The 17,160-nt window shown below is 44.4% G+C and overlaps 1 protein-coding gene across 2 annotated transcripts in view; it reads left to right on the top strand.

Annotated features, from left to right (window-relative positions):
* The window catches only part of galt (galactose-1-phosphate uridylyltransferase), a 39,907-nt gene extending 31,443 nt beyond the window's left edge, over positions 1-8,464 (top strand). For both annotated transcript variants that reach the window (XM_008278048.1, XM_008278047.1), the window contains exons 10-11: positions 7,440-7,594; positions 7,887-8,464. In XM_008278048.1, the coding sequence (XP_008276270.1) occupies positions 7,440-7,594; positions 7,887-7,967 (236 nt within the window). In that variant the 3' untranslated portion in view covers positions 7,968-8,464. The remainder of the gene's footprint in view (positions 1-7,439; positions 7,595-7,886) is intronic.
* Positions 8,465-17,160: the final 8,696 nt, after the last annotated feature.

The following is a 17,160-nucleotide window of genomic DNA, read 5'->3' as shown; positions in this document are numbered from 1 at the left end:
TAATTACCAATCTTCATTTGTCTTCAAGCTTTGTGTGCCTGTTTTGGAGACGTGGAGTCCATGTTGGTCAGCGTCTGTGGAGACCAGTCTGGTGGAGGTGTCCACTGGAGTGTCTGCCTTAAGACGTTCTACCACAACAGACTGATTAAGATGGCCTTGGTGGCGATCCTTGCATTTTCTCTACTTTTCTGGCTAACTCAGGGCTCACGTTTGGCTTCCCACCATGCCCAGTAAGACTTTTCACAGCGTTGAACTTCTTGTACTTTCAGATCATTCTTTGCACTGCGGCCACTTGAAAACATCTTTTCCATCTTGTGACCAGCCTCAGTACACAGTGGAGGCTCCTCAGCAAGTGGTTTGTCGCCAGATGACTTGCGATTCATTAGTAGAACGACTGCGTCATCAGTTCGTGTTGCATTCGAGTGCTCTTGAACACGAAAGAAATTACCGTTTGGGATGGGGGAGAACATTGCATTTCCTCAGAACACGTTGTCTTGCCTTCGTCTTTCACTTGTTTGTGTAACTTCCATTATATAATACAGTCCTGGGTTTATCGGGCTGGCTATAAGCTAAATCACCTATAGCTGAGGTGAAGTCAGTACAAAGAGCTGCAGTCACAGCAGCGTGAAGGCAGCGTGTTCATCTGTGACTGTCATCTGCAAACCTCAGCCCCAGAGTCTGCTGGAGCCTTTTCACATCCAGGATTATACAGGGCTTCTGGTGCTTCACTAAATTAAAGGAATGAGAAGTGATATGGAGGGAAGAGGTGCATTAAAGTCCCGCCGCTCCTTACCTAACTTTTTTTTGACGGTCTCACAGGTTTTTAATACAGCAAATCCCTTCCATTTGCACTCCTCCATATGCCTCATATCTTGCATCTCTTCAGTTTTTCTTTTTTAACTACATGAGCATCAGAAAAGCCGCCACTTCTCACCTCTCTCTGAACGCCCTTCACACTCCTGTTTATCTCTTTCCATTTTCCATTTCTTTCCTCCTCCTCTTCATATACTTTATCATTTATTCTGCTGCATTGTCCTCCTTCGGTCCTTCCTCCTGCTCTTCACCCTGTTGCTCGCTTTAGCCGACGTCACGTCTGTATGATTTCACATGCGGAGCGCTTCTCTTTACATCATCCGACGCTATCTTGGCTTCATCCGTCTCTGATATAATTTGGCAAAAGCACTTATCACGCACCAACACAAATATCACATCAGAATATTGATTTGCTTGCCCAATGTCATGGGAAAGGCGTGTGCGTTTGCTGCAGATCAGACAGCTCTGGTTGCATTTCAATCATCTCTGCTGTAATAATTAAACGGATCCTCTCAGCTTTGATGTCACCCACTTACTTAATATCACCACTTCAATGCACACTGAGACACAGCAGAATAAGTGGAGCTGTGAGAATGTTCTCTCTCACATAAGGCAGGTAAAGAGGCCTCGCTCACGGTGCACATCCAGACTTTTACAGCAGATAAAGGGACAAGCTTCTTTTACATATTTAAACGGTGACGCGGTGAAGCACTTTCAGCTGAGACACACTGATGTGAGGCATGTTTTTGCATAAACCTGTTTACATTTGTTTGTTTTTGTCTGTGGCCACTTGATGGCAGCACAACAAGCTGTAAACAGCCGTTTCTGAGATGTAATTGGCTCCTCGACACTTTGAACAGATACGGAGCAGCAGCAGCGTTTGTTTGGAGTTGTCTGTGTTTCCATCTGAGGAATGTTTTTCCTATAAAGTTCTGTTTTGGTTTCCAGAACCTCAGAGGGCCATATGGGTATGTTTAGCTGCTTACTCTGTCAGTCCGGTGCAGGGCAGGGATGCATGAAATTGGATTTTTGCCGATATCTGATATGTTGGTATTTTCCAACTCATTTTGGCCAAGAACTGAAGCTCATACAGACTTTGCATGTTGGTTTTTTTGTTCCTTCTGATTGCAGAGAATAGCAGATCTCTCCTGTAGTGGATTTAGCTAATTGTTAATCCTGCTCTCATCTCGATCGCCCACTGGCAGGTGCAGACATAGAATATGCTTTTCAAATGTGCACATTCACAAGACAAACTGCTGAAACTTACACGTGAAGCCGCCAGATTTATTTTTATGTAAATTTTCCTACTAAACAACAAACTTGTCGTCAGTGCTGACATTTAGTTTTAGAGCCTCTCCTGGCTGATGCAGGCTGTCGGTGTGCATCGAGCCAGCACAGGGCAGGTGGCATAAACGGCCTTTTTACACAAAGTCATTTGATCTGTCACTGATAAGAACACACTGAGTGCAGCAGATGTAATGTACATGTACGTTTGTGTACCAACAAGTTGGAATCTCTTGTTTTTGCTCGTTATTTTACACTCACAGCAAAAGTCACGGCTTGTTTGTCTTCTCTAGCCTCTTCTTCCAAGTGTTTGTTTAGTTTTTTGTTAGAGATGGCTCCAGAAATACTACTAATAAATAATACTAATGATAAATAACGACAGTGAGTGAATAATGAAATGATAGAAGACGCTGTTACACTTGATCAGCGTTTGTGACGTAGCTACACTCACATAGTTCAGAACATTTCCAGCTTCTTCTTCTCAGTCTCTGCTGCAGCATCCTCAGCATGTTGAGTGTTTATTTTCTGTACCTTCCATTACTTTTGCATCACAAAACACTCCTGTGAAAGGAAATGGAACAACCAGTAGCTGCGAAAAAAGTCAACAGAAGTGATGGGACGCCTTTGCAACAATGGCCAAATTACCTTTTTTTTGCCGCCTGATAAACACATTTGATCTCAGATATCTTCTCCTGTAAAGAAACAACATCGCAGGAGACTGGGAGCTTTGTGCAGAAGAGTGTGTGCTGTCCAGACAGCTCTTTTCCTCCCAAGTTAATGCAGCAATGCTCAGTGTAGGTATTTGCTGACATTTGCCTGCACTAAGGCAGTGAGAGAAATACATATTGCGAGTTATGTTGGAGAAACACCTTGCACCGGGTTCAACCTGCAGCAGAGGTTAGCAGAGTCCAGTGATGCGATGAGGTGATGAATGACAGAAAGGAGAGCGGTGTCATCATGGCTGAGCGCGCCGGCTGATCCTTGTATAAACTAAAGCTTGCAGGTTCAGTCCCTGCAGCAGCAGCAGCAGCGTTCTGTGAATTGATTTAGTGAAAGGAAACTTCACTGCTTACTGACTTTATATCATTGCCAGGGATGATTTATAAAGAAGAAAAGCATCACCGTGTATCAATAATGATCAAATTCCTGCATGTGCCTGTGTGTTTGGTGCCAAATAACAAATGTTATCACAGTAAACTAACCCAGTTAATAGCATCCTGCCCAACATCATTTACAGCAGTATGTTAGCATGATGGAGTTAGCTTATAGCTCAGAGCACAGTTGTCATTTAGTCCAGCCTCACAGAGCTACAGTTGGTACTGTCTTGTCTGTTTCACTTCTAAATGACGAGGTGTGTGTGATCTGTTTCATCTTCCATTAGCAGCCTCAGCGTGCACAAAGTCTGACCTCAGAGTTGAATCCTAACTTGTTTGATTCAGTCCACAGCTTCACAGTCCAGATGCAAATCAGACAAATTAGTTTCAGAGGCGATTGTTGGGCCATGATTACGTCATCTCAGATCAATTCTCTGTGTTTTTTTAAGACTCACCACCTGAGTCGATGCCGTGCTGCTGTCAATCTTTGGCTGTTTTTTTTTTTTTTTTTTCAAAAGCAGGTTCACTCGGGCGAAGGCAGCCCACATGAAAGATAGTTTATAAAAAGAGAGATGATACACTCCCACCCAAACTGTGGTGCAGCAAAGAGGACAGAGGGCATGAGAGGACACAGCCATCGCTTTCTTCTTCTTCTTCTTTTTCTTTTCTTTTTTAGTTTATCAGATATCAGATCTTTGAAGCAAATCTCCGTCTACAGCTGCCTGTGGTGAAAGCTCCTACAGATCTCATGTTAAGTTTGGGCTTTAATCTTTGAGTCTGTTTTATTTCTCAGAGACTTAAAACGTACAGGTCACGTTACGGGAACGGGTTCACAACGTACACGTTGGCAATCAGTGACTTTGCCTTAATTACTGTGAAAAACAATTTTCAGTCATAAAGGTAAATACATGTAGAGAAATAAGACGTGAGAATTGTCTTCAAATGATTAATGAGACGTCAAAATTAGGCCTGTAGAGTTTAAAATGAATGTCAGGAAGATTGTACATGAACATATAGAGCAAGATCATGATCGACACACTCAGTACCTGAGGTTGGAGTTTTATTACACACATGACTGTTCGGTGGTTAGCATCGTTAGCGCCTCACAGCTAGAAGGTCGCCGGTTGGCGTCCCGGTGAGGACACCCGGGATCTTCCTGCGTGGAGTCTCCATGTTCTCCCCGTGCAGCGTGGGTTCTCTCCGGGTTCTCCGGCTTCCTCCCACAGTCCAGAAACATGCTGAGGTTAATTGGTGATTGTAAATTGTCCGTAGGTGTGAATGTGAGTGTGCTTGGTTGTCTGTCTCTAAGTGTAGCCCTGTGATAGACTGGTTACCTGTCCAGGTGAACCTGCCTTCACCCTGAGTCAGCTGGGATAGACTCCAGCCCCCCATGACCCTAGTGAGGATTAAGGTGTAGAGATGATGGATGGATGTGCGGTTTGAGTAAACTATAAACAAACAAGTGTTGCATCATTTAACTTAAGGTGTCTTCTGCTGTGCCGTATCACCATCCTCATGTTACCTGTCTCCTGGTGTCCACTGCGCCTCTTGCAGCTGATTGTTTGCTTCCATATCACCGTTTTCTTTAGTTGGTAGAAGAAGTTGTAATCTCCACATCAGGCTGCATCACTGAGGAGGAGACTGCTGAGGTTACTGTCAGACATACGGTACCCACTGACCACCACATCCTCATCCACATCTACAAACACACACACGTGGCTCGGATAATGAGTTCCCCCATCTGCTTTACTTCAGCTCATTTGGAAGCAGACAGCTTTTTTGGAGGCCTAAAGTTAATAGTGATAGTGTGGAGAGAGAGAGAGAGAGAGAGAGAGAGACGTGGTTGGATGCTGTTTGAGTCATCTGGGAAATCATGGATTAGATTAGACGAGAAAAATATAACACATCACAGACAGTATTAATGGTCTGGATGAAGGACTGGGACAGAGAGAGAGACCGATAGTCGGAGGGGCTTCTGTTATAGAAGGAATCCATAATACAGGCTGAATTAAAGCACACAGAGTAACTGGCGGCGTGCTGGATTTATGGTGGTGGTTTATAAATCAGTCAGATGTGCAGCGGTATGATTTGTGTCTGAGCGTTACGGCGCTAACTGTTGGGTTTGCTGCTGTCCTGTCCACAGATACCTGTGACTTTATTTCCGGTCTGAATCGATGCACACACTCGTGCACTCACACTTTAAAACCGGGTAATTGTCCACTAATAGGAGCATCCGTCTCTATTCATTCTTTATCTGGCTGCTTCAGGCTTTTCTTTGTTCCTCCTTTTTCGTTTCCCATTCATTAGTTTCCTTTATGTCGCCTTCCTGTCATCTCTATCTGTGTCTGATCAGCCCCCATTGTCAAGAAACTGCCTCAACAGGAGAAGCTTTCCTTGTAAATTCAGTGTCTCCAGGGATCTATTTTATTTGATTTTTTTAGCTTCTTTTGTGTGTTTTTTTTTAGGATATATGCCACTGCTGCTTCTGCTGTTCTGATCGCCTCGTTAGCTTCCATTAGGACAACACAGGCAACGCCGAAGCTGTTTAAACAGTCACAAGTCATTGAAAATATATCTTTGGTCCCGACTCTCTTTAGAAGATTTAGAGAGGCGTTCGTATAAAGATGCAGAGGATGCAGTTTGGTTTGTCAGGCTACCTACGGAGTCGGTGTCAAATTAAAGGCAAATCCGGAACAAAAGAGCAGATAAACACGTTAAACACAAAGTGAATTATACGCTGTGGGGTTCAGGCTCCACATTTACCCTCGTCGAGCAGCTACAGAGTCACATTTACACTCATTTTCTGCCTCCTCACAAAAGCACGCTGTCATAGTGAAACCTAAGATTACAGCTCTGTTACCCGCAAACTCAACTCTAGCTGCTGCTTTAATTCACCGTGTTGGCTAGCTGGTGGCTGGGCGTCTCATCTGCAGCTTAAAGGACTTAATGAGCAGAAGGCCTTGTTCATGGATAGCAGGGAGATAAATGAGCTGGTTTATGCGTATTCCTGATTACTCTTTAGTGTTTCATTGTGCTGTCGTCAATACTTGTGTGCACACACGTGTTTCGCTGCGCACGAGTTTTGCAGAGATAATGAATATCCTGCAGTGTTTCTGTGTTTTGCATCGGTTGGAGTTTTTCCCGGTGTGGAGTTTGCATGTCCTCTCTCTTTCCCTGTGTGGGTTTTCTCCAGGTGCTTCCTCCCACAGTCCAGAGACACGCGTGTTAGCTTCATTAGCGATTCTAAACTTGGCTGTTGGAATGAAAACCAGCGTGAATGATTGTGTGTCTCTTTGCGTTCGCCCTGTGATGGACTGGTGACCTGTCCGCGGTGAAGATGTAATACCTGTGATGGAACATGAGGTTCATTTTTAGCCCAGAGTTTTATATTTTGTGAACACCTTGGTTTGGATTGGCACGACGTCTGTTAGGTTAAAGCCCAGATGTACATACATGCAGGGTTAGGGTTAGAACAGCTTCCTGGTGTTGTACGTACTGGATGGTAGACGACTTCTTCTGGAGACCACAATGTGAGAATGCAGAGTTCGAGGTCAGATGAGCTACTGAGCAGCACAGACTTCAGGTTGCTGATCCTTAAACCTTCTCAGATTTTCAAGAAAAAAAACACAATCCAATAAAACAACTTTCCCCAACACTTAATTTGAAGAGACCCCTCCATAAACATGCAGGACCACTCATACATGCTGGTGCGACCTTGTGATAAAAGCTTATTACGTTACTTTTAAAGCCAAATCTGCACCATCTGGGACATTTTATTACATTATTGAGTTTCATTGGATTTTCAGTTGGGTTAAATGCAGTTTTTATTATGTTTTCAGTAAATTATGATATTATTTGGTACGACGACGCTCAACAGGGCACAATCTAATCTGTATCTGTAACACGTCGTCACTGAACGGACTGGTGCAGAAATAAATATAACACCTCAGTTCAGTTTATTTTGTTTATCTCACCAGACATAGCATGAATTAATATAAACTCATCACATCACTGTAAACTCAGACTGGGTTTATTGTTCAGATTGATCCACACAGTGTTGTTCAGGACAGGAAGGGGTCAACGTGAGAGCACAGCTATGTAGGATGTGAGGACAGAGCAGCTGAGGTCAGTGTGCAGGTTCAGGCTGTAACACCCTCAACCCATCTGGATAATCTGTGGTAGCCAGCAGCAGCAGCAGCAGAACAAAACCCGACTGACTGCAAGCCGGTTCTCTTCCTCTCTCCTCAGGAGCCCCAACCGGCCTCCATTTAAAAGAAGACAACTCCCACTGGCAGCTGCACGCTCACTACTACCCTCCTCTGCTGCGCTCAGCTACCGTGAAGAAGTTCATGGTGGGCTACGAGATGCTGGCCCAGGAGCAACGGGACCTCACCCCTGAGCAGGTTATTCATTAACACACATTTATACAGCACAGGAGCTGTTCTGCGGTGTACAGCGCATAATGCAGACGCATATTTGTTGGAAAATGTTTTCTGTTCCGTCTCGCTCTCTGTCGAGCCTGTTGAGACTACAGTTAGATCTCATGGATCAAGTTAATGATTTTACCCAGAGCTTCCTGCAGTAAGAAGTTCTTACAGCAAACTAATTATAATGCAGAACCAGGACTGTGGTGGATTCACACTCCCTGTTGCTTTAAAACCGCATAAAAGCTCAATATTGCTGTTCTTGTCGTAGGCTGCAGAGAAGCTGAGAAACCTGCCAGAGGAGCACTACAGAACCAGGGAGGCCCGGGAAGGAGAGGTTAAAGGGAAATGACCTGTGCGATGGGTGGTGGAGGTTTATTAAAGTCAGTTTACTCTTTTGGACCTTGACTGAGCAAGTCCTGTAAAACTACCAAAGTGCTTTGATGACAGAGGGCTGAGACGTGTTCCCATCCACATGACATGCAGCACGTGTACGTTTACGTGTCCATCGGGCTGCTTACAGTAATTATCAGCTTCTGACTCCATGTGGTATGAAAGCTGGCCTCCATGTTTTATAGGAGATAATGAGGGAACGCTCTCTCCTGCCGTCTCTTCTGTTGAATCTGAACAAACTTTGTTGTTTGCTTATGTTGGGAAGCTTTCAGCCACAAAGCTTTTTTTTTTTTCCCCTCCAACAACACAATGACTAATTTGTGATTCAAATCAAAGTCTGTTTCTTGTAAATGTTTTTGCATGAAGTGCTATTGAGCGAGTTAACTGATTGCTGGCTTTCAGACTCAAATGAGGTGCCGTGGTTAATTCTGCATAGAAAATAAATGATTCACCAGATGCCATGTCTCCTGTTTACAATAAGAGCCAGTGAGCAGGGAACGCTCCCACAGCCACAGCTAGCATCACCTGATAAAGATTTAAGGATTATTTTAGTGGTCAAAGTGGTCACCGTGTCAAATCTTTTTATGGTCGTGGTTCTCTGCAGGAAACTGGTGGATTACTTCCTCTGGGTTGGAGGTAAGTTGTTGCCCCAAGCATGGGAGTGTGAGTACCTCAGGATCTTGTTCATGAGTGATGGGAACAGGGAGTGTGAGATGGCTTGGTGCAGCATCAGTAATCAGTAATGTGGGCGTTCTGCTGGACCGTCGTGGTAAAGAGGAAGCTGAGCTGGAAGGTGAGCTTCTGGATTTACCAGCCGTTCTGTGTTCCAGTCCTCACATGTGGCCATGAGGTCTGGCTAGAGCCTGAAAGAATGAGGTCGCAGATACATGAGCTTCTGTTATAGGGTGGCTGGACTCTGTGTTGGAGACGGGGTGAGGAGCTCCGACATCCAGAGGTAGCAGGACGAAGCATCTCTGCATCAAAAGGAGCCAGTTAGGTTGGTTCAAGCTTCTGATTAAGATGCATCCTGGACGGCTGCTTTTGGAGGCTTCCTGGACAAACAGCTCGATGGAGGGATTACATATCTCATCTAGCATGGAAACGCTTTGGGATCCCACAGGAGGACCTGAAGGTGTTGCTGGGGAGAGAGACGTCTGGAAAGAACTGCTGCCGCCGTGACCAGACCCCCGGTAGGTGGAGGAAAATATACAGAGTGAAGAGGGAGGTTTGAGGAACAGTAACCAGCTGTAAATGGTGAATGGTCTGCACTCATGTACCCATCTTCTCCTCAAAGGGCTTCACAGTGTGTTTCTAGTTCACACGCTGACGGTGGGAGGGCTGCCATGCTAGTTAGCTCCTGCCATTGGGAGCAACTTTGGGTTCAGTCTAGTCGAAGGACACTTGGACATGTGGAGGGGATTGAACCGCCAACCTTATGATTAGCAGACAACCTGCTCTACTGCTGTCAGCTTGAGCAGCTTCTCTAACCTAGAAAGGTGTACATGGTGGTCCCAACAGAAGGTAGTCCATCGTCCTCCTCTCCATAACACCAGGATGGTGTCTCCAAATGTCTCCTCATTTTACTGTACAGTACTAAAAGCACCTTTTCCATCCATGCATTTTTAAAACACAAAATGTAGAACTCTGCATGAGCCTCGTTTTAAACGAGGAAAAAACTGCTGAAGTGTTATTACAAGATCAGTCAGGACCTTTTATTACAACGTGGAGAAGTTATTATATTACTGGGTTTTATTACATTTTAAATTAAATTAGGTGCAAATTTTATTAAATTTTCAGACGACATTACATTTTCAGTAAATTATTACAGCGAGTGCTACAAGGAGCAATATATTAAATAATAGGAACGCATCGAGTAAGTGTGTGTTCATAGAGTGTGTTCACTCTGTCTGCAGTTTATTAAGGTCACATGTCTGATGCAGTGTGATGAAGTCCTATAAGCTCCTGTTTAATGTCTTATCATACAGAGAGGTGTTTATTGTAGCCGACCCACACTGATGTCGTCTAAATGGGACAAACACCCGTCAGCATAATACCGTAATAATAATGCAGTTCATTGTATCTACATTAAAAGGTTTTAGTTCATGTGAGTGATTTCCATCCCAGACAGAGATGAACTGGAGCCTTCACTGAACTTCTGGAATCTAACGCTGAGGTTTTTTCTCCTCCACCTTTCTCCCTTTCAGCCGATCAGTCAGACAGCTCAGGCAGCAGATGCTCAGGACTGGTGATGGAGGCTGGTTCAGGTGTTTCAGCAGCAGGTGATGGACCTGTCCTGGTGCTCTTCACTGTGACAGATCTAATATTTAATGGAGCGCTTTTGTATTCGCATGATGCTGGATTCACATTTGTTCTGCACCAGTGTGTACATGCAATGTTCATTCTAATAACTTTATTCTAATGAACGAGCCACTGGTGGAAAGATTCAAACTGGGGGAGAATAAATGAATCTTCTGTTTCTAGTAAACCTACAGGGATCAGTAATGTGTTCACTGGAAAACACACAGAACAATGAAGCTCATGTGAGAGGATCCATGAGATTAGGATCCTCTATTAACTACTAAAGCCTGAATGCACTTGTGTAAGATCACAACTTCTGGCTCTGGCATATTCAATGAGATGCACTCACACGATGGTAACAGTAGATGGCAGTGTTGCTTAAAAAGTTAGCGTTAATACACCGTTAGCCTATTGCAGCACCATCACATGCAACTTCTCCGGTTTTCCAGTTGAACCGAAAGCTTCTGCACACTGGTCTCCATCAGAGTGGAGGTCAGACGTCAGAGGGGAGGTCAGACGTCAGAGGGGAGGTGAGACGTCAGAGGGGAGGTCTGACGTCGGAGGTGTTTGACGTTATGAGGAGGGATCATGTGACCTGCCTGGGTTCTTGTTGCTCTCTGTGACACCCGTCAGCTCTCAGTTAAAATGTTCAGCTTCCTAAACTGCTGTCACATCATGACCTCCTGCCTCTTTTTTTTTTTTTTACTTCCCAGACAAAACTACCTTTTCATTGGGACTTCAGTCGATGCTGTTTCACAGCCGCGCCGACTGATTGATAATTAACGACAAACCACAAAATGCTGTGAGGAAACTAACTCCATGTTCAGGCTTTGGTTTCCTTTCATGATGCAGGAAGAAGGTCTGTCCGTGCCTGAGCCAGGAGCAGGCAGTAGACTGGTTAGAGTTAAAGGTCAGGGCTCAGGAGGCCACTGATCTGTTCAGCTTATCAACTAATCCACATTCACTGACATCATTTTTAATGTGTGGTTATTGAACACTGGACTTAAATTTAAATACTGAAGTCCATCAGAGTATTCCAGAAATACACAGTACTAGAAAAAGCAACCGTTTATTTGTGGGTTTATGTTTAGATTTATGGTTAAAGTAGCTCAAGTTATAGAGTTAGACATGTTGCCATGACAACTGCAGATAAGGTTAGGCCCTTGAAAACTCATCCTTCATGAATATGCCGGCGCACACCTCCGAGTGTGTGTTATGTTCAGACTTTAATTGCGCTCATTTGAGCCCCAGATGCCAGTCAAGTGTGTCAAATGGTAAAGAGCATATGGCCATTCCAGCTAGCATAGCATCAGTCTTTAGGCTTTACTGCCTCTCTAACAGGAGGCCAGTAGTCTGGCTTTAGTGTGATGAGAGGAACATGCAGGGACGGTAAACGTGATGTCGAAGCCCCGTTACCGCTGTGGAATAAAGAGCCGCAGCATTTTCACATCAGTTTACACGCTGACATAGAATAAATGGTGATGCTTTAAGTAATAATCATTTGCACCATTTCTCTGCTCAGAATCTATTAAAGGATGCTGAACGCTGAAGACATTCAGCCGATGGTGTTGATCTGCAGTTCCTGTGAAGCTGTGCGCATGTGTAGCAGAAGTACAACCTGTAAGTCACTTTTTAAACGTTTGGTGTTGCTGCTGGAGACTGAAGAGTTGCAGTTGTTGCATAGCCCGACCACTCCAGCACAGAATGGATCCGGTAGGTCAACAAACCACTCTGGGTTGTGATGGTTTAAACCAGCCACGAGCTTATTGGTTGGAGCTACGCAGCAGTTACGTTTTGGTGAAACATTTGCATGCAGGGAGGCAAGAAAACCAGCAGGGCTGCCTTCAGCACCGTCCAGAACTTTACTGTGCAGCGATTCTTGTTGTTTGACGTAGTAATGCATAGATAATAGTGGAAGTGGAGGAGGAAGCTGTGAAACCTGAGGCCAGTGGCGGGCTTAAACTCCCATCTGGTCAGTCAGAACATTTCCCGGTCACCAGTGAATCTGTAAACCTACGACTCTTCCCCCTTTTCATTTGGATAGGATCCTGATGTTTACCTTCCTGTGGACGCTGCCAACGTGGCTGATAAGCGGTGAGTATTGTCTACACGGACTTTACAACAGATTACTTGGTGGAGAAAGAAGATTAGAAATGAGTGGACAGGAGTCCTTCGTTGTAATCAATAAGCATGTTTGACGTCCAAGTAATTAGAAATCTGACGTGAAACTTCAATATTTCTGATTCTATGAGGTTTCTGGTGAATGTTTTACTTCACAGGCAATTGAGTTGAGTTTTTGACAGCAGTGAGGAGAGCGGTGTTGAAAAAGCAGAACCACATGTCAAGTCCATGCCACAGTTTTTGATTTATTTACAAGAGAAACGAGCCGCCGCAGACGTTCTAACTTCTATTCAGACCGCTTTCATATCGCCTCAGCTTCACCTACTTCAGTAAATATATCATCTACTCAGGTAAGCAGCAGGTGAACTAAACCAGTACAGAGCTTCTCATTCATACAGAATAACAGAGAAAGCATCTAAGGTTCGGGGCACAGCTGAGAACACCAACACAGAAAAATAATTTACAGCACATCCGTTGTACCTTCCCTTCGCCCACTTGGTAGCTCCCAGTCGCTCAGTGCTAATGACACACACCTGTTTGTGCAGGTATATCATAATGCATCATAAAACCATCATACATTAGCAGACTGAACAGCTCATCTCCTTTTCCACACACACACTGTGTCGCATTTTTGTCAGCCCCTGATTTTATCTGTGCTTTCTGGTGGACTAATGGAAACTGCAGCGATGCCCAACTGCTGCATTCCACAGCAGGAATCATTAATATCTGGAAATGTCAGTGTTAATTAGAACAAAAAATGTATTCCAATCAGCTTCTGCCCTGTTTTCACCGACACACCGACTTCCTCAGACTAACAAACTTTATTTTTGCAGTAGCTCAGCTGTTTCTGGGGAGCGCACGGAGGCTGGAGATGGATTTCAGGTTTACACGATAAAAGTAGAGATGAGCACACGCTCAGTGTCACATGGGCAACGACACATATCAGCCACACACACGCGCCGCTTTCATTATTAATGCTGCTGTACTTCCACAGAGGCTCCGATGCTCCATAAATATTAATACCGAGTCCAGGTTCTGTTAAAACGTGCGGCTGAACGGCTGAAGGAAGTCGGTGCGGTTTATCGACGGAGAGGTTCTTTGAGGCCACGGATGCTGGTGAGACTGTGCATGTCTCCACGTGGCCCTCTTTATGTACTGTGACAGACCTCATTCATTCAGGTCAATATTTATCCAGTCCTCCAGGCTCACCGTGGATCCTCTTCTCATCTATTTCATCACTCCTCGGAGACTCTCTGTGTGTGTGCACGGGTGTGTATTGAAGAGATATATTTCTATCTCCACACAGACAGCGCAAGAATGTGTGTGTGTGTGTGTGTGTGTGTAACCCTTGTGTATCGTCTCACTGGCAGAAGCAGGAAGATAGTTTGGCTGCTTCTCCAGATTCTTGCTGCTCGTCTTTTGCAGCCTGTTCTGGTGGAGAATTGTTTTCCCAGAGAAGCTAATGATGCCAAATGTGCCTTATGAAATCTGATTAGTATCATTTGCATGTGCTCATTGTACCAACACTTTGTGCTGTTTTAAAAAAAAAAAAACAGTGACATTCTACAAACAGGGGGTGGACACAATAATAGGAACACTGGGTTAATTTGATTTAATTTCCATTTTAGCTTCTAGTTTGTGGTGATGTTTGCGTTGGATTGTGGTATTTCATTAAACATTCATGCTGTTCAGCGTTAACCACGGTTTGGGACCTTTTCATTACATTTTAAAGAGCTCTCAGCAGCACGTAGGTCTTGTTCAAACCATTTCTTTTTAAAACAAAAATAACAAGGGTAGGTTTGTTCAATATTGCACCGACAGTGCAATAAATCACAACTGGAAGCTATCTCCTTCTCATGGCACAGGTGTGCACTGAATTACAAGCGTAGTCTGTCCACTGCTGGAGCAACGTATTTCTCATTGTTAATCAGGAGCAACAAAACACACTCCTGGATGTTTCTATTGTGTTTTGGAGCTGAACTTTGTCAACAGCAGCTGCTGGTTTGGGTCATGATCAACATTATTACTACAGATTATATTATTATGTTATTTAAGATTTTTTTTTTCTGCACCAAAAACAAAGTACGGATAAATGAGATGGAAGTATTTATTCCACATCGTTGCGTGCTTCTGATGTTGAAGCTGATGTTTGCTTCCAGCCTGACCTCCTGCCTCCACCAGCTCAGCTCCTCTGCTCTCTGGCTGGTTTGAACGCTGTCACTGTTTTACTTCAACGTGTTTGCCAGCATTTGTCTGTTAACTGAAAGTAAAGCTGAGGCGAATGTGTTACTGGTATCAAAAACAACAATTAAAATGGATATTCAGAGTTATTCCAGTTCATCCTGAGGTCCGCTGCTGAGCCAGCACATCAACACATTCATCTTTTGGCAACAATAAACATCTGTACAACCTTTATTGGCATTTTATCTAATGGAGATATTTCATTCTGCTCTAAAGCTGCAGCTCCTGGCGAGATCTTACTTTGCATATTTATCATTCTAAAATACTCTCTTGGCTGAAGCAACGCTCACAGTTAGGCTGAGAAAAGATGCGTTCTTAGTTATAAATCAGAGCATCAGAATGAAGCGTTTTTATATTCAGCTGACTTTCTTCACCAGGACCTCAGGTTACAGCTCCATGTATTTGTAATTATGCAGGATATTGCACTCGCATCAGACCCCGCTGCTTGCAGAGGGAAGTAAACAGGTTTTCTTTCATCCATAGAGAAAGCACACTTTCATCACATAACCACGTCTCTCTCTCTCTCTCTCGTCCAGACGTCTTCTCAGATGCTGCACCAAATACCAACTTATCCATAACACAGCCGTGATAATGTCAATCATAAGTGCACCCTCTGGGATGGTGACCTTTTCGGTTCACTGACGTTGTTAAACTCAGGTTGACATTAGCTTAAAAGGAAGAGTTGTCGAGCACAACTCCCCTCTCCATCCTCTCCTGGCTGACCAGAGAGAGCCAGATAGATGCAGGCAGACCTAACAGCTCAGTAGACTCCAATTAGAGGGAGGCGTGAGCGAGCCTCTCACCCGCTAATATGACACCTCACCGGGTGCTGCAGACCCTGAGATAAGGAGGGAGACAGAGTGGTGGAGAAGGAGGAGGGTGTAGCTACAAGATGTGAAGACGCTGCAGGGCTGCTTCATCTCAAACTGAAACACAACCACTTTAAACGTCTGCTTTCTGAGAGTTACGGCCTCAAAAATTAGCGGCGTTACGGCCTGTCTTGGCACAATCTCACTAACGGTTTATTGTGGCATAAGGTTGTTTATCTCAGGACTGGATTGCATTATACTGTAGGATGTCCCGGCAATTTGTTCCGCTTTATGGCATGAGTGCCTTTTTTTATGAGGCTCTGACATGGCGCCCTCCCACTCCATCTGTGTCTGTCTGCAGCCACCGTGTTCCCTTTGCCCCGAGCACACCGCGGCGCCGACACACCTCGTGAGGCTGCTTTGGCAAACGATTCCTTACATCCGACGACATTAACGTTCCTTCTGAGTCGCGTCTCTGTAGGTTTCAGTTCTGGTTCTGGTGAATCACATGGACCTTTTGATTGCTAGACGTTGGATTTTCTTGCCCAGTTTGTTGCCGGGCAGGTATTTTTGTTAAAAGAGGAACCTGCTTCTACTGGAAATAAGCCGGTTGAGAGCAGAATTTGAAGGTCGTGGAACCAAAACGATGAGCTGAAATAGCCGCAGAACTTTACACCACACGTTGTCGCTTGATTTATCGCTACGACAACATGTTGTTCAGTGGAGCCTTAACTTTGTCAGCGTGTCACACGGTGTCGTCTGTAAGCCTCAGCGCCGTTTATCGGCGGCTATTGAGGCTCATTGCTCTGGGTGGCAGCTTGTGACCTTTCTGGCTGACAATACGAGTTTGTTTTAGGCAGAGATGCTACACAGAAAGGGAAGGATTCCTGTAGGCTGACGGATGTGAACGAACAGCAAAATGATGATTATCTTTTGCAATGGCTAATGAGATAAATGATGGTCTGTGGTGCAATCTATTCATCTGTATAAGAACCAACAGGAAATGAGAGCTAGCAGAGTCTCTCAGAGGCTAAAGGGAACGTTGGTTAAGAATCCTCATGCACTAAAGCAAACCAGGGATTAAAAGATGGAGGAAATGTTAGCTTCTAAGGCATCAGACGTTTACAGCATCATTACAATCAGATCTGCCGTCCTGCATCTGAGAAAACTTGACAACTTGAAACTAAACTTTTCCTCGTGTGCATCTCTTATGCGTCTTGTTTTTTTAAATTTCCCAGTGGGCCCTGATGGTCGATATAATACAAGTATAGAATTGTTTTTTGGGTTTTTTTTGTATCTTTCTATCCAAGTATCTAAATTAACTTTGCAAAAATCAAACTTTCTTGCATGGATCATTATGTTCCGTCAAAGTTTTTCAGGCCAACCATGACTCCACTCTGCCTTGGGGCTCCATTTTAAATCAGACCAGCAGCAGACTTCAAACAAAGCTGAAAACTTTCACAGTTGGGTCCCGGAGCCGTGCAGAGCTGGTGTAATGAAAATGAACAAAGAATGATGGTTTTCGTGGCATGTGGAGACTCACACTTTTGAAAACAAGACACACCCCAGAGGCAGTGTTATCACTTAAACTGTGCAACAGCCATGAAAATAGAAACCCCCGCGATAGGCGCTCGCTCCTTTTCTATATGTTGGCGTCTGCTCGGTATGTAAATGAAATGTAAA

Source organism: Stegastes partitus, unplaced genomic scaffold, assembly GCF_000690725.1.
Source record: "Stegastes partitus isolate 25-593 unplaced genomic scaffold, Stegastes_partitus-1.0.2 Scaffold114, whole genome shotgun sequence".
Lineage (NCBI taxonomy): Eukaryota > Metazoa > Chordata > Actinopteri > Pomacentridae > Stegastes > Stegastes partitus.
This window is presented reverse-complemented; position numbering and strand designations above follow the sequence as displayed.